The sequence below is a fragment of the Rhodamnia argentea genome, chromosome 5 (assembly GCF_020921035.1).
Source record: "Rhodamnia argentea isolate NSW1041297 chromosome 5, ASM2092103v1, whole genome shotgun sequence".
NCBI classification, from domain to species: Eukaryota; Viridiplantae; Streptophyta; class Magnoliopsida; order Myrtales; family Myrtaceae; genus Rhodamnia; species Rhodamnia argentea.
Genome location: NC_063154.1, coordinates 11,426,364 through 11,452,461, shown reverse-complemented (window position 1 = coordinate 11,452,461; position 26,098 = coordinate 11,426,364). Strand labels below are relative to the sequence as shown.

The window sequence follows — 26,098 nt, the reverse complement described above, 5'->3', positions numbered from 1 at the left end:
GCGCAAAGAGATGAGCAAACTTTACGACGTTAGAAAGAACTTCAAGACGTTATAGCTATCCTTGGGTTGGACGAATTATTCGAAGAGGATAGCTTAGCCCTTGCAAGGCTATACCTATCAAAGTTGACGAATGTTTCCGTAATCTTAGACTCCTTATAGGATATTATTTTTCTAGTATAATTGGGAAATGTTAAGCACAAGCAAAATACGCAGTGACCCATTTAGAAGTATTTGAATGTATCTCACAACCCGAAAGAATTCGCGGGAGGGGTCATTTCATTTTTGGATATGGACCAAATAGGTTCAAGAGATGAGAGAATTAAGGATACCCACTAGAAAGACTAATCCAATCCATAATGATGTACTAGAAAATACAACATTTTTGTTACTCGATCAACCGTCAAGGAGAAGCAAATACAACAGGTACACTAATCAGTAAGATTAATGAAGTAGCAATTAATGCAAAAACAGCCAATTGGAAAGCAATAGTCAGTGGAATCTTCCTAAGATGTAGGAATAATAAGACCTAGCCTATCTTTTCCTTGTCTTTATCTTTAGAAAAGGTATGAAAATATGACAAATAGAATTTCAAGATAAATCGTTATCTATCACATACTTTTATTTCTCTTTTGATCTAATTTTTATTGTCTATGGAAGTATTTATTTGAGAAAAGTGCACTAGAAGTCCTAAAACTTGATACGAAAGTGCAATTCAGCCCTAAAACTTTTAAAAAGTGCAACTAAGTCCTAAAATTTGTCAAATTGGTACAATCAAATCTTAATGTTAACTCAGTGAAACTTGATTAACGGAAAATGCTTACTTTTTTTTTTATTATTTTCTTAATCCCACGAGGAAATGGTATAGCTAAAATGATGTTGTTTTGTTTCAAATATGATTTTTAATATATAAAATTTTAAGTGATGGTTAGAAATAAGTAAAACTAAAAAAGAATACAAAAAAGGGCGATGGCGCAAACCCTTGCCTGCTTTTTTTTCTTTTTTAAAGTTTGCCTATTTTTAATATAATTTTAATAAAATTTGTGTTAAGAAATCAGATTTTGACCAAAATAGTGTCATTGTGGCCTTATTCATCATGTTTTAGCACGTTATCATCCCGTAGGAGATAGAAAATGGTAGCAATTAAAAAAACCACGTCAACATTTTTCATTAACCAAATTGGACGAAATTAACAGAAAGACTAAATTGCAATAAGTTTTAGGATTTAATTGTACTTTTTGAAAGTTTTAGGAATTTAATTGCACTTTTGTAATAAATTTTATGATTTCCAGCATACTTATTCTTATGCATTCCTATTCAAGTTGGTCGTTGATTTTTTAATCTTGAAGAAGGCTCGTGAAAATAACTTAACGTGTTCTTCTATATTCCTTGCGTACTCATACGTTATGCCACCCTTTCTGGTATTGTTATGAGAAGAAAAGTGATTTCTTTGGTTGGTTCTCTTTATGACGATGGTGCCAACCTAACCCATGAGACCATAGCCTATAAAGGATTAAACCTTTTGCTGCCGTTCTTTGTGGTTGATCGAGTGGTTCAATAGTCGATTTGCGACCAAAAGATCGCCGACTGGATTTTTCATTCTGTCTTGGCAAAGCTCTATGGATCGACTCAAGTCTAAGTTTTTCCAATGTGCTAAAGCTTCGTTGGTTTCACAGAAAATAAATGATTTGAAAAGTAATTTTTCACAAAATGATCGATGTATTATTAGAATGTGGTTCATAATCGATATGAAGGCAGATAAGTCCTACTCTACGTTAAACGGGCGGGAGTTTGGGGGAGCCACCCCGGCGGAGATCTCGAGGGCAACGCCTCCGAGCTGCCATAGGGCTTTTATAGTTTGAATGCATATTTTTTTTCATTGGTACTTTGGGTTTAGACTTATAAATAGCTACTGCTATATATGCTCTTTTTTACCTATAATTGAGCGATATAACGAGAGGTGCAATGTACTAATTATAGTGGAAACATCTGCTAGACATAACTCTAGTTTAAGGGTGAACCAGGATAAACTTTGTTCGATTTCTCTTTCTCATTTGTCACGAGTGCCGATAGGAATTGGGGTCAATACCATAATTATCCATGTTTTCAATCTATACTTATGTGTACGACGGTTCTTATCTTATCTCTAAAATGATGTCATTAACAAATTTAAGGAATTCAATTTACAATACCCTCTTCAAAGTAATTGGACCCGCGTAGCACGTGCACGAAAACTAGTTCACAATGCAAGCAAAGGGAAGGCCAATTCAGCCTGGCTAAGATCCCTTTAATGAAATTACTTGAGCCTATTCAAGTAAAAAAGGGAACTTATGACGGGGAATTCAATCCCAAGTTCAGAATCGAGTTTTATCGACACCATTTGAGCTCGTAAATCCAACATGCTCAAATCAAAGAACTCAAAATGACCTATCGCCCCATGTAAAATGGGTTAACGTAGGTAAGCAATGCACACACACACACACACACAAAAAAGGAACTCCGCATTAAAACCCTAGTAGACTTTATGAGTCGTTACTATTCGTCCCTTTCAATTTCTCCTTTCATGAGGCTTCTTAAGCAATGATAGTCATATATACTATAAATAACTAGGTATACGGGAGAACTAATTTATTAATAAAGCTGACCACTAGGCGATCTGCCTTTGATTTGTTCATCATCATCTTTACTAGTTCCTAAAAGAGATTTATTAATAAAGTTGATCACTAGGCGATCTGACTTTGATTCATTCATAATCGTCTTTACTAGTTGCTAACTTGGGCGCAACTTATTTTGTCACATAAAAGAAATAATTTATTTGGTAAAAAGTCGCAGCTCTAAAACTTTTATAATTCCAAAAAAAGGAGAAGAAGAGTCTTCTAATTTTGACTCATACATTATATCATCCATGATATTTGCAGGGTGATTTTATAAGAAAAATGATTCACAGTAATTTAATTTAAATGTCATATATTAATAAGTTATCATAATCACACGATTTCTAAACAATGATGTCTTTTCAAATAATTTTCAAAGTTAGTGATAACCTAAATTTTATTTTCGTGAGGGAAACTTTTTACTTCTAGTGAAGAATCGAATTTTCTTCTTGTTTCCCACTTTATTTCGAGGTGGATTACATTATAGAGGTTTAAAACGTCTTTTTCCAATTTGATTATTTCTCTCTATTGAGAGGTGGGTCCCACTATAAATTGCACATGGGTGCCACTCTCTTTTTGCATTTTTCCCCATCTCCCCCTCCTTCGGAGCCCCATCTCTAATCATGCACTATTTGGGTCTGATCTAGTGGCCCATGACCTAAGTAGCATCGACCTCAACATGGGACATGCGACACGACACGACATGTTGATAGGCATTTATAAACAAATAGATAATTTCAACACGTTGAGACACATTGTATTTATCATGTGCTTATAAAAATATCGTGGATAAGTTTTTTCTTATTCTTCTTATGGGTTATGTTTTTTTAGTCCGGCTGAATATATTAATATTGGGGAGGCTAGATATATGACTTAAATATGTATATTTTTTATAAATTTACATTTTGACCTCTAATTTAATGAAAATATTTGAAATTGACCCCATAGGTGTCAAAATGGCGTGTTGAGATGTTGGACTCGTGTGTTGCTTGCGTGTCTTGAGCGCCGACCACATGTCGATCCTATATCGGAGAGTGTCGGAATGTCGGACATGATACGGAGATCTCCCGAAGAGTGTCGGTTCTTCTTAGCCCATGACACAATATTACGCGAAATTGATTTGACTTGTCTAGTGATTCGAAGCCAAGGAGGCGCAAAATTTACCAAATAGAAAGAAGATGATGCACCAATTTTACTCGTTTCGCTTCGTAAAGTCTTTGTAATTATGATGTGGAACAACCGGCGTGTGATTTCTTGGAAAAACGTGATTGCTAGAAATCGGGTAGATTTCACTGATTTGGGATTGACGAGCTCGGATTATACTCAAATTCGGTCGGCTGAAGCGAAACGGCCTTCTGATCAATCATCACGAGTTTGCTGTGATATACGATGGATTTTCGCGTTTCGGAGTCGTTTAGATAGGTTTTCGAGTAGTTTTCTATTTTAGGCAACTTTACGATATATCCAATCGTGATATTTGATTTGAATTCTATTGATTTAATTTGATTCTTATTTGATTATGATTAGATTTGATTCGTATTTAATTTTTTAAGGGGTCCTATCTATATAAAAGACGTCCGCCCTATGTAATCGGCATCATTATTCAATCAATTTCAGTATATCTTTTGGAAAGAATTTCCTGTTATTATTCTTCTGTGTCGGATTAGCCGTTGGTTCCTCACCACAACGTACTTGAATGGGTAGTTGGTATATAGCTTAGTGTACTGGTTGTTGAGCTTCCTCCAAACTCGGATATGGATCGTTACATTTATCTTGGTATCGCCTTAATTGGCTAGTCTCACCTCCAAATTTCGCAAATAGCTTATCCCCACAGGTTGTGTGCACCATTGGCTTCTTACGATTGGGGAGGCCCTTGATTTTGGATGTCTTCCAAACAGTGGGCGTAGGTCCCCGCAAAGTTTGCACGGAATTCATTCAGGATTTGCCAATCGTCGATGTTGAGGATAGGGTTTCGCCGAAGAAAGGACTGTCGGCATCGCATTAGAGAGGGGTGGCAGCCCATTGTTGCCATTCCAAATCCACATGGTCATTTAGTTGTTGGGTACTGTCGTTGTCGCCATTGTGGAATTCTTGTTATTGCTCGGTGAAGCGGCCGCTTAAGTAATTCCCTATGTCGTCGAGGCTGTGAAGGAATGGCACAGCCACTCCCTGCCCAGAGGCAATGGCTCGCCATTTAGGAAGCGGGTACCTTTACGGTTGTGGTCCTTTGCAATACCTAAATAACTAAGGTATCGTGTATTTAAAGTAGAAATTTGTTACAAAGTTAAATTTTCTTTTAAGGATTTTATGAGAGTCGAGGTTTGTTTTAGATGAATGAAGGTGGAAATGGAAGGAAAAGACCATTATGCTATGTTTGGTAGTCGGGATAAAATTCAAGATAGGTTATTAACTATCCTATTTCCAGTGCATGCTCAAGACAAGATAAAAAGGGAAAAATTCCAAATAAGGACTCAAAATGCTCACATTTTCTCAAATAAGGGCATGAAATGCCCATGACCATTTCAAATAAGGGCCTCACAACGTCGGTCGCCTAAAAATTACCGCCGATCATGGGTATTTTTGTTAAAATACACTTTTAAATTAATTTTTAGTTAAATTAAATTAAAATTTTAAAAAAATTGGAAAAAAAAAGGCGGGAGGGAGCTGCCCTCTCGCCTATGGTCGCCGCCCCAACACCAGTGGGACGGAAGCTTTGGCCGGTGGGGTTGTCGGCTCCTAGGCGAGGGTCGTCAACCCTCATCCAAGTCCGAGGGACGGCCGTGGCCCTTAGCGTATATAGGGCAATGGTCGGCAGAAGGTCGGCCACCGTCATCCCGGACCGGGCGAGAGCCTCGATCGTCCCCCGGACCTAACCGACCAGAGTTGCTGCCCCACCAATGTTGGGGCGGTAGCTACAGGTGGGAGGGGCCGCCCTCCCGTTTGTGTTTTTATCTTCTTCTTTTTTTCAATTTTAGTTTTTCTTTAATTTATGAAAAACTCAAAAAAGGAAAAACAATAAATAATAAAATAGTAAAAACTTATTAAATGACTAAAATGCCCCTACTAACTAGTGATTCGGGCTCTTTTTTTAGACTAATAATGTCACTTCAGGCCCTTATTTGAAACAATATCTACTTCATGCCCTTATTTGAGATAACAAGGGCATTTTATGCCCTTATTTAAAACAAAGACCATTTCAAACCCTTATTAAGAAAAGGGAAAAAATCACCAAAAATCTTGAACTATGCCAACTGTGACACATTTACCCTAAACTTTTTTTTATGACACCAAAAATCTCAAACTTTTACTCATGACATATTTACCCCAAACTTTTTTTTTGTGACATTGAAAATCCTAAACTTATACCCGTGTGACATATTTACCCTAAAATATTTTTTTGTGACATAAAAAATCATAAACTTATATTCGTGTGACACATTTACCTCAAAATTTTGAGGTAAATGTGTCACACGAATATAAGTTTGAAGTTTTTAGTGTCACAATAAAAAGTTTGGGGTAAATGTGTCACACGAGCACAAGTTTGAGGTAAATGGTTTTTTGTGTCACAAAAAAAAGTTTGGGGTAAATGTGTTACAGTGGACATAGTTTAGGATTTTTGGTGGCTTTTTCCCTTAAGAAAATGAAGACACTTAGAGCCATTTTTTGAAATTTTCTTGATAAAAATGATATAAGAGAAATATAGCCCGGAAAAAGTTATCCCATGAAGGAGGTATGATAAAAGTGGATAGGATTTATAATATCCATAGTATAAATTTTATTTTTCTCGAATAACGAACTTCTCAATTTAAATATAAAAAAGAATTTGAATTCTAATACAAAGAAATTTAAATTAATGAAAAACAACAAAAAATTAGTTTTTATTTATTCCTATTGGATTCATATATTCAAATTTCTTTCTATCTATATATTTTGTATTTATATTTAATACAAAATTTTAGTATTTTAGGTATATTAGTATAGTGTAACTATATAATAAATTTTATTAGGGAATGATGGAAGTGGGAAAAAGAAATAAAAAATAAAGAATTAGAAAAAGAGACAAGATAATAATAAGAAACAAGTAAAAAAAAATGAAGTAGGGAAGAGTGTTGTGAAAGATTCCTACTCTCTCGGTTTTGCACAATTTTTAGGTTCATTTATACTATATGGCTTTATTGATACAGCAAAATCTCTAAATTTTATATCCTATCATATCTAATTTTATCACGACGATAAATCCAGATGGTCAAACTTGGCCTTAATTCATAAGAAAAGTTTGAATTTTTTGTAATTGTGGCCGAGGCGAAGACTACATGAATATTCTACCATAGTAGGTATTCAAACCGGTGACCGGTAGAGCCGGAGTATTTAAAGTCCTAAATTATTTTATACTTTCAAACAAACTGCCTTGTGAGCAAAGGGGTCATGCGGGACATGTGTTGGCTAACTTTAATCCACGCGCACGAACATATAAGCACGCACCCACATGCGGGAGTTACCAAAAATTCTACTTTTAAGATCCGTTTATATCGCAAAAAATGAATTATTTAAAAATATTTTTCTAAAAATATTCGCTTATGCCATTTTAAATTATTAGTCAATGAAAAATGTTTTCGTTGTCAAGAAAAATTTAAGTGCAAATATTTTTATGGACGATTAAATTCTTCTATCTATTTATTTTGTAAGCGATCTAAATGATTATTTTCACAAAAAAAATTTAAAATTATTAATTTATTGCAAAATAAATGCAACCTAACGGCTTTGGATATTCATTCCGAGCAAATTCCAATCTCTAGCATTTTTCGACCAAAAAAATCTCTAGCATTCTTTTTTAGGAAATGAATCTCTAGCATTTTATTGGTAAGAAAATTTAATAGAAATGTAAATAACAAATAAAAAAGGATTGTGCTTTTTCCACTCCTCTTTTGACTAAAACACTCATTTTCCTTGTGTTCTAACCACATTATCCCTTGTGTGGCCCACTACTCTAAAAAGTGATCCTTTTTTTGTTTGGTCTAACTCTTTTTATTTTATTTCTTCTTTTATTTTTTCCTTGCAAATCTCACTTTCTTTTTTTCCTTTCTTTCCACCTATTGATGTAGGCATTGTCCTTGGTTTCTTGGGAGCTTTTTGACGAGCAATCTCCCAAGTATAAGGAGAGTGTGTTGCCTTACTACTAGATCAACTATAGTTAGTATCGAAGCTGGAACGGCTTTTGGTTGGGAGAAGATCGTTGGAAGCAAAGCTAAGGCTATTGGAATTTGGCATTACAGTAGAGGTGGTCATTACTGCAGCCAAGTAAGTGTCTTAGTCTAAGTAGTAGTCTATTTATCTTTATTTTTTCTTGGGATTTGGGTTTTGGAGCCAAGCTTAAATGCAATAGCCGCCCTTAGCAAGGTCTCTTATGGTATTTTTTTTTGGTTTTTTGGGTAAGGTAAGAAGTATATTAACTTTCCACATCGCAACTTACAGTGAGGTAGCCGAACACAAAAACCTCGTACCCGTTACAACACTTGGAAGTGTCATAGCGGGTGCAAAGGTGTTATGGCTAAGCAAAAGCAGAGTGAGGCCGAATCACATATACACGGCAACTAAGAACAAAAGGGCAAAACATACAGCCCAACAAGTAAGGACCGCTACAAACAGGTGCAAGAACTCCCTAATCAAAGATAGAAACCGAGATCCCCCATTTAATGTCTCTTATGTTTTAATAAAAGAGAACTATGAAGTTTTTGGCCGCTTGAATTTTCTCAATACAGCAAAACATATAATTTAGAATGGAGTAGATTAAGTAACATTGCAATTCCGAAAACACTTGGAGCTTCTTGTTTTTTTTTTTTTTTTGGTTATATTTGTATCAACTGGTGGTTGAATCACATGAAGCATATTTATCTTTCATTTTCATCCTCTTTGCAGGAGTTAAATGATTTAAAGTTTGTTTTTCGATTTTTGATCTTAAAAGAGAATTATTTGTGTTTTCCCAAAAAATAAGAATTCTTTCGAGAGAGGAGAGAGAGTAAATAAGAGAGTTGCATTTCTCTCTCTCCTCTAGTCATAAAGGGCGTCACTGTTAGGGATGTGTACAAAGAAGAGAATGGCTTACAAGAGAGAAAATCGAGAAACATTTGCAAGAGCTTAGGACTAAGACGTCGAAGGCTTGCAAAGAAAGAAGAAGAAGAAGTAAGAGGGACTCGTAAGAACAAAAAAAAAAAAAAAAAAGAGATTTTTTTTGGTAGTTATTTTTTTTGGTGAGAAAAATAAGAAGAGTTTTTTGGTCGGAGAGTTAACTAAATAAAAAAGATTAATTTTGTAGAGTGGGGAGTGACATAAGGAATATTAGAGTCAAACACACACAAAAAAAAAAAATGAATTGTTTTTGCCAATAGAGTAGTGAAAAAATCACCACCCATAAAAAAAAAAAAAAAATGAAAGGAAGAAAGAAAACATCGCCAATCTCCATCCCGTCTTTTCTTCTCCTGCAAGCAGCTCTCCCTCCGCATTGGACAGACGCATCATCAACGCACCTCTCTCTCTCTCTCTCTCCACGCGAATTCTACTTACAACTTATATATACATTTCCTCCAACGGGCGCCCAATCGTAATCGCCTCCTTGATTCGTCGATCCGAGCTCCGATCGCCGCCTTGTCGGGTCTAGGGTTTCCCGGTCGGATCGCAGCGGACATGGGCTCAGACGGAGATCCCAGCGACGCCCGATCGTCCGGCGGGGAGGGCGGGGTCGCGATCAACGTCCGGTGCTCCAACGGCGCCAAAATCGCTGTCAGGGCGAGCTTGGAGTCCACGATCGGGGCCTTCAAGTCGGCCCTGGCGCGGGATTGCGAAGTCCCGGCTGATCAGCAGCGGCTGATTTACAAAGGCCGGATTTTGAAGGACGACCAGACCTTGGCCAGCTACGGTACGTTTTCCTCGTCTTTCCGTTGGAATTTCGTGGGTTCTGTGCTTCGTCAGGTTATTGTGATCGATTTTGTGAGGCTTCTGTGGGTATACGGTGGTTATTTAGGCGCGTTTAGCTGTCTGGCTAAGCTTTTTTGAAGGTTGGTTGCTGTTGGTTCTACTAGTTATGCAATGCCAAGTTACTGAATGTTGAAGTTTGGGGTTTGAGTCTTAATGATGGGCAATATTCTTATTCTAAAGCCCTCCACATTACTGGATTTGGTCAGTGTTTGATTATTAGAGTTCAAAGGGTTCCTCGTTCACTATCATTTTACTCATTTTTAATTTTGCGATAGTGAAGAACCAGCTGCATTCCGTAGATCTTTGATAGTTTTGAGTGGCAAAAGTGTTAGAATCTGGAGGATGGCCTCCTAATAAATTGCGTCTTGATGATGCCTTTTGTTTTCGCCTCCTGACTGCATAGACCATTGAAGAAAGTGGTTTCCTGACTTTCCTGCTCTAATCTTCAAATAATGCACGATGAGTGAGTTCTTTGGCGCTGCGATATATAAGAACTGCGTCTTTGTGCGTACTTTTTCCTTCTTTTTGTTCGACTGCAGGTATTATGCAAATAGTTAATTACATCCCTTCTACCCAGCTAAATAATCTAACGAGTTAAAAGAGAACGAAAGTACTTTTCAGTAAATGGAGTAATATCTTCTATTGGAAGACGCCAACTTTAGAATCCTTTGTCCAATGATATAGGCAAGATGAAAGCGATCTCTGGCAATTGCTCTCAATTGTTTTAGTTGAGTTCAAATTATCAGTTGAGAATGATCTGGAACAGTTAATAGATCACGTTCTAAGCAAATATTAAGGGTGGAAAAAAGGGAGAATGATACATCAAAACTGACTAAACCAAGGAAGTTCAGTTTGTTGTTTTGTTGGAATGGTTTTTTTTTTCTCATCAATTTTTCGGCTCATCAACGTATGAAGCCAATGAAATCAAGCATTTTAAGAAATAAGTTAATGCTTTTAGTTAGTAGCAAATTGCAGTATGAACTATCCTGTATCTAGGATGTCTTTGAACTATCTAATGAGAGGTTACATTTATCAAGTTGGTTGTTCGTTATGGATCTTGAATATTGTTATAGTCCATGACGTAGTCTAGTTGGTAGTTTTATGTTTTTATATACACTAATTGAATTTTTTCTGAAGTTATGGATTATTATGTGGATTTGATGGCGATTAACTATTGATATTTTACTGTATGGAGAAAAATGCATTTTCTTTTGTTGATTTCCCAACAATAATGAAAGTACATAATCCAAAATAAGTTCATGCTTCTTATTTGTTTCAGCTTTGTGTCATCGGTTTGAAAATCAAATGGATACCATGCTGTAGGTATCAGTTTGGTTGTTTGGTTTGGGTTGAGAATACTGCAACTGAACAAAACTGAATCATGAACACCCCGGTGAATGTTGTTTGCCTTCCATATTTTTCAAGTTTTTTGGTCTATCAGGACAAGCAAAACCCTTGCTCTTCTAAAATAACGTGTTGATGAAGACAAAGATGCATTGCACTTGGCGAAAATGACCGAAGATATTAAGATCAATTCACTACTAGACCCGCAAATTGAATGTGGAGATGTAGAAACATATGTGATTCAGAGAAATGACTATAGTATTGCAATACTCCACACATCTAGAGATAATGTGAAATGTATATATTTGAATTCAATTGTTCAAATAAACTGATTGAAAAATCTAGTTAATTAGTCCTTGGGAAAATTAGTTGAGTAGGACAAACAAACATGTATCTGGTGATCCAAAAAAGCGAAGATGAGAGGTGTTTGGTCACAATGGTCTCAAAGAAAATGGTAAAGGTAGGATGTCAACATGAAATCAACTTTGAAGTTTCGACTCTGTGAATTATACATTTTTATACTCCATATCTGGAGAGTCATCCTGATATTGATGTTGATAACTGGAGAGTCATCCTATTTCATACTTAAATAGTGACGGCTCAAACTGATGGGAGCTAGTTGATGATATATGCATTAATTCATTTACAGAGTTGAAGGAGTTAGGTGATGTCGTGGTATAAATAATCTGAAATAGTGCCCTTCGCTCTAGTGAGGATCAAGATATGATGGATACTGACAGAACGGTTGGCTTTTATTGAGACTGGACAAATGATGAGTTAGATGAGCTTCAGAAGGGTTTGCATTTAGTTGAGGACCAGCTAAACAAATTACTCGCTCCTCTTCTATGGGAGCCTAGAATTAAGTTATGGGAAGTTCCTTCACCAGAAACAAATATCTTATGTTCATCTTGTTAACACAATGATATAAGCTATGGACATAAGAATGTCTTTGGGTCATGTGATATGGATCATTGAAGCTGCTTTGATTGGAGGTGCAGAGTTTCTAGTTCTTGTTCGTGTCAGTTTCTGTTCATGTCTGAACGTAAATCAGCTGTTGATTTTGTGTCAGCCTTCTGCCTTTCATGGTGCATGTGGATGTATGCTAGTGTATGATGCCATTAGTGGGCGACTTGTTTTCTCTAATGTTTATGTGCTTGCGACTTTTTTTTCCCTTATTTATGGGATCCTATGTCTAACTAAAATCTAGTCAGGTGGCTAGCTATATCCTTCTAACAAATACTTCACTTTTGAATAGTTTTGTGATTTGATGGAATTTTTTGGTTTGCCGTTTGAAGGTCTGCAGGCTGATCATACTGTCCATATGGTTCGAGGTTCTCCCCTATCGGCAGGCACGCCTCCTTCTGCCGCTCCTGGTGCTGGAAGCATTGACTCTGCATCAGGTATTACAAGCGATGTTGCTTCAGATGAAGGTGCGGGTGCTGGTATTGCGGCGACTTTGTTTGGAGCTGGTTTTCCTGAGATTGAACAAGTTCATCAGCAGCTTACTCAAAATCCCAATATGATGAGAGAGATCATGAACATGCCTTCCATGCAAAACCTTATGGATAATCCTGATTTAATGCGCAGCTTGATAGTGGGCAACCCTCAAACGCGTGAGATCATTGACCGGAATCCAGAGCTAGCACATATTCTTAATGATCCAGGCATTCTTCGTCAGACTTTAGAAGTTGCAAGGAACCCTGAACTTATGCGTGAAATGATGCGAAACACAGACAGAGCTATGAGCAACATTGAAGCCTCTCCTGAGGGATTTAACATGCTGAGACGCATGTATGAAAATGTTCAGGAGCCCTTACTGAATGCCACAACCATGGGAGGGAACAATGGAAATGACTCAAGTTCAAACCCATTTACCGCTCTTTTGAGAAGCCAAGGCAGTTCACAAGCTAGAGATGGGACTAATCCTCCTTCAAGCGTATCTTCTGAAGCAACTGCAGGACTTGCTCCTAATACAAGCCCATTGCCTAATCCTTGGGGCAATACTGGTGGTAAGAAGCTTCTTCTTCCTTTTTACTTTTTATAATATTTTTGCTTGGCATGGTAAGTTGTCTTTCCCTTGTTTTAGATCTCTTTCTCTTGGTTCAAGCTTGAATCCCTTTTTCTCTTTAGAGGATGGTGCTATTGAAAGAAAAGGTTCATCAAAGAATAAGGAGTGTTACACTTATTACAGGCCTATATGTGGAACTAGGATGTGTTTTTAGTTTGCAGCCTCCATTGACCATTTATTCAATATGTAATTGTCTGCTTTTTCCTCTGCTGTACTGATCCACCCTATTATGAAGTATGTTGGACAATATTGGTTAGGAAGAGCTGATATATGAAGTTGAAAGATGGTTTTCCAGCTGCAGTTATGGGCAGGAATGTATCAGGAAACTGTTTTATAGGACAATTTTCCTTTGATGTCTTTAGACGTTCACGTGTATATGGACATGCACTTTAGTTTGGGGAATTGTTTTATAGGACTTTTAACATAAATTTGCTTGTGTTGCATACATCAGGAGGGACCCAGACGAACAATACCACTAGGTCAAATGCTGCGACCAATACTCAACCACTTAGCAATGCTGGATTAGGAAATCTTAATTTTCCACAGATGGATGAGATGTTTCCCAGTTCAGCAGATGCTGCTTCATTGAATCAGTTAATGCAAAATCCTGCCCTATCGCAGATGATGCAGTCTGTATTTTCGAATCCCCAGTATATCAATCAGGTAATGATGGTTTTGTGAGAAATTACACAAAAGTGCTGAAGAGATTTTAGCTGGATCAACTACTGAAAAAGTTCTCTTAATTTAGATTATCAGTCTCAACCCCCAGCTGCGCAGCATGGTTGATTCGAACCCTCCTGTAAGAGAAATGTTGCAAAATCCAGAACTCCTTCGCCAGCTTACTTCCCCTGAAACAATGCAGGTATGGTACTGATCTAATGTATGAACACCTTTCTCCACGTGTCCTGCCGCTCCTCAAAACCGACCCAAATCTCTCTCTTTCTCACTCACTCTCTCGAAACCATGCCTTTGGTGAATAGGTAAAACAGAGACAAAGCCTTTGGCATGCTTTGCACATACATCCCTTGCACAGAATCAATATTGCAACAATGTACCTTTTCATGCATCCCAATGCATCAAGGCAATATTTTTCAACATCCGGAGACTTGCTACTAATTCTGTCTGTCTTTTAGCATGGAGGAAAATTTTCGTTCTTGGGCCAATAAATTTACAGCATCCAGAACATGCCTATGTGTGGTTTCATTACATTCTTGGTTCCTGCAAAGCATTCTCCCATCCCTTCTCTTGGTTCTGCAACGACCGTTGATTGGCATAATATAGGACAGTGCATGCATCAATCGAGCATTTTTGGGTTTGCATGAGTTTCTGCATGGTTTAGATAATACTTTTGCATTAGCACCATTTCTTTGTCTAGTCATATCAGAGTTGATTCTATTGTGTCCTAGTCAAGCTCGATAACAGGATGAAGTCTGGCTGGCCTCTGTATGTTGTCTTTGGCATTAGAAAACTATACCTTGATGCCCATGTTAAGAGGTTAATTTGAGCAAGCGTGATGACTACTATAATGTAGTGTTCCAATTTATGAGTTACTAGTAGCTGAATTTTCTCGCAGCAAATGCTAGCTCTCCAACAATCAGTTCAATCAATCAGTCGGCCACTGTCAAACCAGTAAGTGGAAATGCACGAGTCTTTTCCTCAATTTTAGACTAGCTCATTGAACAAACAGTGAGATCTCTTGATCTCCTGATCTACTAGTACCTTCTACAATTTACCTATCCAGTGCTGGACCAATGCTCTTTGTTGCTAATATTTCGCACCTCCTTGCAGGGGGCAGAGTCAGACCGGTGAAACTGCAGGTAACTTGATAAGTTGTTATATTCCATAATTCTGAACCTCTTTACGAATCTCAGTTTCAGTAGTGCATTCATCCTGGTTTTCTGGCCTTCGTGAAAATGCTTGCATACAGCAGGTACTCCAACAAATGCTGGAATTGAGCAGCTGATAAACTTGTTTGGTGGCCTTGGAGCTGGTACTTTAACCCCAAGCATGCCTGATGGTTGGGTCTTTTTTTCCTGACTTGTCATTTATCCCCTGTTCATCATCACTGTTTATCATAAGCTGCTTAGGGATTAATTTCTGATGATTGATTTCTTTGACCTACGTTTCGTAGTACCGCCAGAAGAACTTTATGCAACTCAGCTGTCGCAGCTTCAAGAAATGGGCTTCTTTGACACCCAGGAGAACATTAGGGCCCTGCGTGCAACGTCTGGAAATGTCCATGCTGCTGTTGACCGTCTTTTGATGAATCTAGGTCAATAATGTTGTGGGGCTCTTTACTTTTATCTTTACAACAGAGAATTTCATGATGACATTAAATTAATCAACCGGGATGTGCTAAAAGATGGGACATTGTGTCCTTGGCGTATAGACAAGCATGCAAATTGGTAGAGCTCTAAGCCTTGGGGTCGGCTTGCACAACAAGCTATGTTCGCACTTCCTTTTCCTCACAAGTCTGTACATACATATGCACATGGATATGTATTATATCTTGAAGTCTCGTCTGCTCATTCAAAGTAAGATTCTTCTTCTTGTGGAGGATGGAAGCAGTGCGTTTGCCATGATTTGAGTTGCTTGCCACTTTAACTCTGTGCTTCTTTTCCTCCTTTCTTAAAACGCTTGGTCCATCCTTAATCATGTTGTCTGTGCAGTTTGTGTTGGATATGTTGGAAGTAGATCAAATCTACTTGAACTTTTTCTTCCTTTCAATTCCTGCAAGCTATAATTGAATTGACGGGCGTAGAGCTGGCTGTAACGGGCCGCCACCAGTGCAACTTTTACGAAGGGAGAGAAATTTCCTGTTTTAACACCATATCGGTCGCTCCTTTTGGCAACTTCTACTCATAGTCGTCGTCTTATCCAAGTTAGGGTCAGAACACCAGGAGACTCGAGCTCTGTAGCTGTTCATCAAATTTCAGGTTGGTCGGGACCGTGGTTGACACAACAGGCATGGCCTGAATTCGGTTCAATTTGGTTCAGTTTAGTCATCACTACTTAACAGCTTGATGGTCATTGCCACTTCTAATTCTAAAGAAGGTCGCAACAGAAATTGGATGGACGTAAGATCATTAGTACTTATACTTCAATGTCAGTAAACATCATTTCCACCAACACAAGTGGATTGATCTACAGCAACTTGTCATGAAACCGCTTGTGACCGGTGAGCGCGGTAGATGAATGAAGCAATCTCTCATTGATTTCATTTCACTTGTGTTTTGTTTTACACAATTGGAACGTCGAATGAAGTGACAAATGTCGACGAATTTTTAGTGGCCATCGAACATCACTCGCTTGTTTAGAGTGTGCATAGTAACACTTCTGGAAGTGAATTTCTACTCTAAAATTTTGGAATAGAAATCTGTTTAGTAATATAACTTATAAAACAAACATCCGTTTGATAAAAAATATTTATTTCTAAAAGAAATTTCTATTTCTGAAGTGAAATTTTTATTTATGAATTTGTTTTTCCCCTAATTTGAGAAGTTACAAAAAATTGCCTATTAACTCAAGAAGTACTTCTCACCTCTTCTCTTTCACTGCGCCCTTCCCCTTTTTTCCACCATGCTCGCCTCCGCCGACCTCCACCACCTCCCACCGCTTCCCACCACTAACCACTACCCCCCGCCACCAACAACCGACCCCCACCGGTCGCCGCCCATTGCCGCTTGCGACTACCGCCAATTGATGACCATCGCCCACCGCCTTGAACCGTTGCCGCTTGCCAACCCTTCCGCCGCCAACCACCATCCACCGCCGACCTTCGTCGGCCGCCGCTCATCACCGCCTACAACCACCGCCATCCACTGCCAACCTCCGCCGGCCACCACTAACCAACGACCACTGCCGCCATCAACCACAACCCCCCATTGACCATCGCCGCCGCCGACCATCGCCTAACGTTGGCCGTTGCCAACCACAAACCACGACCGTAGTCTACCGTCGCCGCTAAGTCGCCGTCTCCGGTAGCATGAGTAAAATATAAATAATATTTTTTTATATGAAAGAGTACATAATATTTTTTAATGTTAAACATTTTTTTTTAGACAAATTGAAAAAGTTCAAAAATGAAGTAGAAATTTTTCAGCCATTGACAATACTATTGCATAGAATATTTTGTGTTAATAATGTTTTAGAAGTAGAAATTTCAACTGTTATAAAATGAATTTCTCTGATTAAAAAATCAACTTATGGAACAGAAGTAGAGGAAGTAAAAAAATCAACTTCCGGCAAGAAGTTAATTTTTGAAGCATAAGTGTTGCCATGCGCGCCCTTAAACTACCTTGTACCCTGCCGATATTCATTTAACGTACAACTTTGCAGACCAATTGCAATACTGGACGTCGCTGTCATGGTTCCATTTGGGGATGTGAATCGGTGTTGTCCAACTCGGGAACCAAACCAAACCGACGAAACCAGTCGGTTCTGAGTGGTTCTTGAACCCAATTTTGAAACTCTGAAAAATTGGCCTAGCTTCTAGGATCCACATAAGGAACCAGACCAACCGTATAAGACCGACGGACCTGCACATATTACTTAATTAAATTGCATTTCAATTTTCACTTAAGTATAGTGATGACTTCTATATAGGGATAGTGACACAAATAGTCCCCGAATTTTGACCCAAAGTGCAATGTGATCCCTGAATTTTTAATTTGACCAATATGGCCCTTGAAATTTTGGAACATATTCAACTTAGACCCCGAACTAAAGGAAGATGTTCAATGTAGTTCTTCCATTAATTAAAGTTCAAGGACGACATTGGACATTTTATTATAATTTAGGGACTAAGTTGAACATGTTTCAAAAGTGTGGGGGTCATATTAAACAAATTGAAAGTTCAGGGAGCACATTACACATATTGGGCTAAAGTTCATGGATCATATCGGTCAAATTAAAAGTTCAAAGACTATATTACACATTGAACCAAAGTTTATGGACTATTTATGTCATTTTCCGTTTCCGCTTCCATATATATAGAAGGAAGCCCTACGCATTCCTCTATAATTTTTTCTGTCCTATTGCTCTTCAGACCTGCCATAGGACCTGAGGTTGGGCTTTGAAGATTATTCTCTTGATCCTTATGTTTCTCCATCTGTGCTGCTTAAAATTTTTGGACTAGTCGATAGTCTAATTTCGAGACGTCACTGAAACAGGGTCATGGTTGGAGGCTGTGTAATGACATGAAGTTTCCCTTTTGTGATGAACTTTGTTCCGATTAAACCATCCTACTATGCTTATAGAAGTGTTAGAACTCATTCAGTCGTTTCATTGTGTGTCAATTCTGTGCTAATTTATCAAATTTAGTATGTATTGAGACAGTTTAAGCACACAGCCAAAATGCAAATTTTCCTTGTAAGATGTGTTAAACACTCAGTTGCGGAGGGAAAAAGCCATAAATAGAAAGGTTTACTGATCAGAAACATCGCCAGGCGATGAAAGGCAAAATTCCTCTAAACCTATTTCATTTGTATAAAGGAAAAAAAACGTCGACAAGCAGAATGGGAAGATGGTTTAAATGCTGCATCAGCTTTGTCTCTTTACTTGCTGAACCGAAGGAATTAGGCACTCATCGAATGGTGTTGTCCTAAAACTTGCCAGTCAAGTAAGTTGCTGAAAGATTTTGTTCTGGACTGTCTCTCAATCTCAATAAAGCTTCTTCAATGAGAGACATGGGAGTTTCTTTCCTTGAGTAATCCTTGTGTACATCCATGTAGTATAGGTCCTAAAAGTCAAACTTTGGTCTGAGATCCGTGAACTCAAGTTCTTCCATGATAAGTTCAACAAAAAAAAAAAAAAAAAACCTCCATTGGTTCGAGGTTTTCCTCTCCAACATCCGACAAAGTTCGGGTATTCTTATCCTTTTATCGACTAGATAAGCTCCACGATAGCATCCTCCGGATTCAGACAGGGATACCACATGATGCCTGAGAAGCATTACTGAGCTTTGACTCTGGAAATTGCCAATGGGGGACAAGAGATGCATGTACTTAGAAACAGACACAGGTGTCGGGTCAAATGACCAGGTTCCGTATTAAAGCCACGAATTTCCGGCGGGCCATTGTTATTTCTTCAACATAGGCAACTCAGAAAGTTCAATGATCACTCGGTTTCATTGGTCCTTGGATCTGAAACGGATAATATTTCTCCGTGCTTAAGGATGCAAGGCCGTACGATCTCCTGACTGCGCAAAATGTGTAGGTTCCATCAAAATTTGCAGCTACCACCATCTCACTAACACGCGTGCGTACTGCTCTTTTTTTTTTTTTTACTGCTTATTCAGCTCATCTGAAGATAACATCGAGGGCAAGGATCGATTTCCTCCGACTTGAATCCCGGTTAGCTATCTTTTAATTGGTACCGGTCAACTCCTTTCAACTTCTTCCAAAAAAAGGCATTATTGGACCCTCCATGTTTAGTACAGGACACCTAGAATCTTTCTACTTCGATCTGTGCAAAGGTTGAGTCTTTCTTGCTATTACAAAAATGAGTTTGTAGACACCCGTCACGAATCCAGTTGGTATCTGCATTCGATTCTATTGGCTCGTGTGTTGAGTGACGTAGAATATTACCAGAACCAGAATAATCCACTAAATAATAGATCTTTGACTTTCTTTGTTAAGGCATTGGACATTCGTCCCTTGTGCTATTGTTTGTGGGGTTTGTATGGCTACAATGACTAGCGAAAAGTGGCTTGACAAAGTCGGATTCTGTTTTTCTGGTTAATGTGGAATTCTACTGATAAGAGTTCAGCCATTCCTTCATATTGTTGTATTTAGGATAGATTAATCGATGAGTGAAAAGTGGCTTAAGAAAGTTGGATTGTGTTCTCCTGGTCAATGTGGAATTCTACTGGTAAGAGTTCAGCGATTCCTTCATATTCTCATATCTAGGACAAATTTGTTAATGCTAATGAATAATCACTCATTGGGAAGTCATGAAATGGATCCTCAGATATTTGAAGGGGACATCAGACGTTGGTATAGTATACTGGAGGGACAGTAATGGCAGTGAGACCACCGGTTTTGTGGATTCTGATCATGCAGGTGACTTGGATGAGTACAGGTTTTTAGCCGGGTACGTATTTATGCTTGCAGGTGGTGCAGTTAGTTGGAAGGCGTCCTTACAGGACCACGTAGCCTTGTCGTCGACCGAGGCGGAGTACATGGCACCGACCTTTGTAGCGAAAGAGGCGATATGGTTGCAAGGTTTGCTCATGGACTTTGGGTTAGAACAGAAAATTGTTGACATACACCGTGATAACCAAGGTGCGATTTATCCGGCATATAATCCGGTTTATCACGAGCGAACGAAGCATATCAATATCAGGTACCACTTCATCCGAGATGTCTTAGCGAAGGGTAAGGTTGTTGTGAAAAAGATTGCTACAAAGAGAGAACCCCAGGACATGATGACTAAGCCTGTTCCTTTGGCGAAGCTCAAGCTTTGCTTGAGCACTATTGGCGTCTCAGAGAGTGAACGCCCGTGGGGGGCGTTGGGAGAGCAAAGATGGATGATGAGCATTATTAACTTGGCTTCAAACATCGAGCCAAGGTGGAGAATTGTTAAATATGTCTCGAGTTTAAAATTGTTATTGGCACCACAAGACAAAATATGGGGACCACGTTTGATCATTGCTCAAGATTTTGGTTCGACACTTCTCTCTTGAGTAATGATAGATCAAGAGAGTAATGATAGATCAAGAGAGTAATGGTAGATCAAGAGAGGGGCTTAAATAATATATTTTGTTGTGGAGCCCATGGAGTAAAAGAAAGAGGGTTTTTCTTTCTTTTAATCTATCCCTAGCAGAAGCCTTCGTAAGATGAGGAGGAAGAGAAGGAAGGAAGGGGTTTTCTCATATATAATAATGAGCACCCAAAAGAAGAGATGCAATGAGCCGCACAAAGAAGAGAAGACCAAGTAGAGAAAAGCCGCGCGAGAAAGAAAGCAAGAGACGTTCTGGTTTCTTGGCCGTGCGCGAGCTGTTGCTTGGGCTTGAACACGTGGACGGATTTGTGCTTCGTGAGCTTTATTTTGTTATATCCAATTAAGTTGTTTATTTGTAAACACATTGGGTTTGGGTATAATCTAGGTGCGGGAAACACGAGCGTATTGAGCGATTGTAATTCCGATTCTCCGATTATAGTGGATTGTTCTTGCTGGCTCTCCCGTGGATGTAGGTACCGATATTCGGACCGAACCACGTAATCTCCGGTGTCCTTTATTGTTCATCGTTATTTCTCGTGGTTTTTCGCATTGACTTATTTGCAAGATCTGGGTTAGTTTCCGCACGTTATAATTACAACACCTCTAAACCTATTTCATTTGTATAAAGGAAAAAAAACGTCGACAAGCAGAATGGGAAGATGGTTTAAATGCTGCATCAGCTTTGTCTCTTAACTTGCTGAACCGAAGGAATTAGGCACTCATCGAATGGTGTTGTCCTAAAACTTGCCAGTCAAGTACGTTGCTGAAAGATTTTGTTCTGGACTGTCTCTTAATCTCAATAAAGCTTCTTCAATGAGAGACATGGGAGTTTCTTTCCTTGAGTAATCCTTGTGTACATCCATGTAGTATAGGTCCTAAAAGTCGAACTTTGGTCTGAGATCCGTGAACTCAAGTTCTTCCATGATAAGTTCAACAAAAAAAAAAAAAAAAAATCCTCCATTGGTTCGAGGTTTTCCTCTCCAACATCCGACAAAGTTCGGGTAATCTTATCCTTTTATCGACTAGATAAGCTCCATGATAGCATCCTCCGGATTCAGGCATGGATACTACATGATGCCTGAGAAGCATTACTGAGCTTTGACTCTGGAAATTGCCAATGGGGGACAAGAGATGCATGTACTTAGAAACAGACACAGGTGTCGGGTCAAATGACCAGGTTCCGTATTAAAGCCACGAATTTCCGGCGGGCCATTGTTATTTCTTCAACATAGGCAACTCAGAAAGTTCAATGATCACTCGGTTTCATTGGTCCTTGGATCTGAAACGGATAATATTTCTCCGTGCTTAAGGATGCAAGGCCGTACGATCTCCTGACTGCGCAAAATGTGTAGGTTCCATCAAAATTTGCAGCTACCACCATCTCACTAACACGCGTGCGTACTGCTCTTTTTTTTTTTTTACTGCTTATTCAGCTCATCTGAAGATAACATCGAGGGCAAGGATCGATTTCCTCCGACTTGAATCCCGGTTAGCTATCTTTTAATTGGTACCGGTCAACTCCTTTCAACTTCTTCCAAAAAAAGGCATTATTGGACCCTCCATGTTTAGTACAGGACACCTAGAATCTTTCTACTTCGATCTGTGCAAAGGTTGAGTCTTTCTTGCTATTACAAAAATGAGTTTGTAGACACCCGTCACGAATCCAGTTGGTATCTGCATTCGATTCTATTGGCTCGTGTGTTGAGTGACGTAGAATATTACCAGAACCAGAATAATCCACTAAATAATAGATCTTTGACTTTCTTTGTTAAGGCATTGGACATTCGTCCCTTGTGCTATTGTTTGTGGGGTTTGTATGGCTACAATGACTAGCGAAAAGTGGCTTGACAAAGTCGGATTCTGTTTTTCTGGTTAATGTGGAATTCTACTGATAAGAGTTCAGCCATTCCTTCATATTGTTGTATTTAGGATAGATTAATCGATGAGTGAAAAGTGGCTTAAGAAAGTTGGATTGTGTTCTCCTGGTCAATGTGGAATTCTACTGGTAAGAGTTCAGTGATTCCTTCATATTCTCATATCTAGGACAAATTTGTTAATGCTAATGAATAATCAGCTATCACAATTTTCTGATTGCACAGAGAGAGATGGAATAGAAGACCAAAAAACATTTTTTTTGAAAACTATCAAGTACAGGCTTAATAGGAACCTGTTTTGAACCGCACACAAATGTGCAAAAACTAACTTGTTCCACTTCCTAGAAAATAGCTAACAAACTAACTACCTAACAAATCAAACTTGACTGCAAAACAAAAAAGACTAAAAACGACAAGAAAAACAACAGCAGCAGTGGGACACAGCTCCAACAAACTCCTCCTTGGATCACTTATTGCTGCAAACTCCAATTTTCTCCCTTAACAGCTCAAATCTTTCAACCCGAAGTGGCTTTGTGAACATGTCTGCAAGCCGATCTTCTAATCCGCAATAAACCAACTTAACTTCACCATTTTGTTGCACTTCACGTAGAAAGAAGAATTTGATCTTAAAATGCTTGGTTTTGCCATGGAAAACTAGATTTTGTGATATTGCTAAAGCAGCCTGATTGTCCACATAAACTTCAATGCAATCACCAAAACTCAACCACGGATCCTTCATTATCTTCTTCAGCCACAAAACTTGATTTGTAGCTGCAATAGCTGCTATAAACTCAACCTCTGCAGTGGATCGAACTACAATCTCCCGCTTTTTGGAACACCAGGAGAAACAAGCGGAACCAAGAGTGAAGCAAGACCCGGATGTGCTCTTCATGTCATCTACTGAGCCGGCCCAATCACTATTAGAAAAACCCCGCAACTTAAACTTCCGGCCTTTCCTAAACTTCACACCAAAGAACAATGTTTCTTTGATGTATCTCAAAACCCTTTTTGCAACGACCAAATGTAACTAACTAGGACTACTCATGAACCTGGATAAAACACTCACAAGAAATAGAATATCTGGTCTAGTTGCTGTGAGATACACGAGACATCCAATCAAGCTTCTATACATTGAAGCATCTACCGCTTCTGTTCCATCATTCTTTTGCAACTTCTCCTTAGCAGCCATAAGAGTGCCGACACTTCTACAATCTTCCATCTAAAACTTCTTCAAAATTTCCTTCATGTATTTCTTTTGGCGTATGAAAATCTCATGTGAAGTTTGTTTGATTTCCAGACCTAGGAAATAAGCCATCTTTCCCAAGTCTAACATCTTAAAAGCTGCAAACAAACCTTGCTTCACCCTCTCTATCGGTTCCACATCATTGCCTATCACCAACAAATCATCTACATAGAGTGACAGAATTACAACGCTGTGATTCACCTTCTTGACATAAAGAGTGAACTCACTCAAGCTTCCTACAAAGCCAAAATCCCGCAAATATCCGTCTATCTTTCCATACCAAGCTCTTGGAGTCCGCTTTAGTCCATATAGAGCTTTCATCAATCAGTAAACCTTCTATTCTTACCCTTTGGCATTGAAGCCTTCAAGTTGTTCCACAAAAATCTCCTCCTCGAGCTCTCCATTCAGAAATGCAAACTTGACATCTAGCTGAAATATAGGCCACCCCTTCTCTGCCGCAACAACTAATAGTAGGTTGATTGTATCAAGTCTTGCAACAGGTGCAAAAGTTTCAGAATAATCTACTCCCCATATCTGAGCATAGCCTTTTACAACTAGTCTAGCTTTGTATTTATTGACAAAACACCCACTTAACCCCAATCACATTCTTGTTAGATGGTTTGTCAACAAGCTCCCATGTGTGGTTTTTTTGAATCATTGTCAAATCCTCCCGCATTGCTGCAATCCACTTCTGATCCTCCTTAGCTTCCACAAAGTTAGCTGGTTCAAGCACCGTGTTGATACAAATGCGAAAGCAAACACAGAACATAAGGATTTACGTGGTTCGATCAAGGTGATCTATGTCCACGGGCAAGGCAAAACGAAATTCCACCATGATAAAAAAGAGTACATATTACGTAAGTCGGTCTTATCGACCGAACAAAAACACACGGCTCACTAGTCTCTCACATAAGGAAAATCCTCAATACCAATCGAAAAGAAACCCTAGCCGCAGTATAAAATAGAGCCCAAAATTTTTTTTTTCGGGGCGTTGCTCCCGAACCCCCATACAAATCTATTCCATCGTAAAGGAGATTTGTTCGCTTGCTTCGAGTTGGGCCTATCGGCTCAACTCTCCGCATCATGAACTAAATCTCAATTTTTTCTCCACTTTTTGGGCCGCACAAAAAATATGTCGGGTCGGGTGATAAACCAGACCGGGTACATAAAATTCGAGACATATTTAACACACTGCCACATTGCTTCTTTCATAAACTTTAGAAAGTGACCTTGTGCCTCTTACTGGCATATCATCCATAGTATCTTCCAATCCATTCACAACTTCATCAACCCGTATAGTATAGTTGTTGCGGGTTGTTGTTCTACGGATTTCTTCTATCCCGCATTCTTTTCTTCCATCCAATTCCACTCATATTCCCTAGAAAAACAACATCTCTACTCACAATCACTTTCCCTATCATAGGATGAAAAATCCTATAAGCCTTTGATTGGAGATTGTATCCAATGAAGACTCCAGGCTCGGCTCTTTGATCCAGCTTGTCCCTCTTGGCCCGAGGAACATGCGTATAACACAAACACCCAAAAAATTTTAAATTCTTTACATAGGGTTTAACACCATACCAGGCTTCAAAAGGTGTTGACCTCTCTAAGGCCTTTGTGGGCAATCTGTTCAACAAGAACACTGAAGTATTAGTTGCCTTAGCCCAAAACTTCTTAGGTAACATCTTCTCCTACATCATATGTCTAGCCATTTCCATAATGCCTTTGTTTTTCCTCTCACCGACCCCATTCTATTGAGGTGAATAGGGGGCAGTGAATTGCTGCATAATGCCTTCTTCCTCATAGTTTAACTTAAACTTGTGAGTAGTATACTTAGAACTATTATTAGACCCGAGCATTTGGATTTTCTTCCCACTCTAATTCTCATCTAAGGCGTTGAACTTCACAAACACATCAGCAACTTCAGACATGGCTTGCAGAAAGTAAATCTAGCTCATCCTAGTCATGTCATCTGTGAAAGTAATGAAATACCTGCTACCATTAAGAGATGACTCAGACATAGGTCCACATAAGTCCATGGGGACTAATTACAGCTTCTCACATGCTCTTCAACCTCCTCCTTTGAAAGGAAATATGGCTTGCTTGCCAAGAAGACAAGATCTGCACCGTGGAAATTCCTCCTCCAAACTTGGCAAGTCATCCGCCAAGCTATTCCTCTACATAAACCACATGTTCTTCCAGTGAACATGTCCAAGCCTTTTAT

General features: G+C 38.8%; 1 protein-coding gene across 7 annotated transcripts; it reads left to right on the top strand.

Annotated features, from left to right (window-relative positions):
- The first annotated feature begins 9,109 nt into the window (after nt 1-9,109).
- On the top strand, nt 9,110-15,636 carry LOC115726949 (ubiquitin domain-containing protein DSK2b-like). 7 transcript variants are annotated; one of them, XM_030657049.2, is made up of 9 exons: nt 9,110-9,198; nt 9,271-9,564; nt 12,263-12,976; nt 13,487-13,698; nt 13,784-13,897; nt 14,609-14,664; nt 14,824-14,852; nt 14,963-15,052; nt 15,167-15,636. In XM_030657049.2, the coding sequence occupies exons 2-9, from the start codon at nt 9,333-9,335 to the stop codon at nt 15,313-15,315; spliced, it is 1,596 nt and encodes a 531-aa protein (XP_030512909.1). In that variant the 5' UTR covers nt 9,110-9,198; nt 9,271-9,332; the 3' UTR covers nt 15,316-15,636. The 7 variants fall into 7 exon arrangements, 5 of the variants coding, with proteins under 5 accessions (XP_030512909.1, XP_030512911.1, XP_030512910.1 ...); XR_007198518.1 differs by lacking the exon at nt 9,110-9,198 and having other exon boundaries at nt 9,205-9,564; nt 14,777-14,852; nt 14,966-15,052; nt 15,167-15,390; XR_007198517.1 differs by lacking the exon at nt 9,110-9,198 and having other exon boundaries at nt 9,205-9,564; nt 14,777-14,852; nt 15,167-15,390.
- The last annotated feature ends 10,462 nt before the right edge of the window (nt 15,637-26,098 follow it).

Excerpts from the sequence above, each read along its gene's own strand:
- LOC115726949 (XM_030657049.2), top strand. The coding sequence starts at position 9,333 with ATGGGCTCAGACGGAGATCCCAGCGACGCCCGATCGTCCGGCGGGGAG. Across the intron at positions 12,977-13,486 it reads TCCTTGGGGCAATACTGGTG|GAGGGACCCAGACGAACAAT; the intron begins GTAAGAAGCTTC and ends TGCATACATCAG. Across the intron at positions 13,699-13,783 it reads ATCCCCAGTATATCAATCAG|ATTATCAGTCTCAACCCCCA; the intron begins GTAATGATGGTT and ends CTCTTAATTTAG.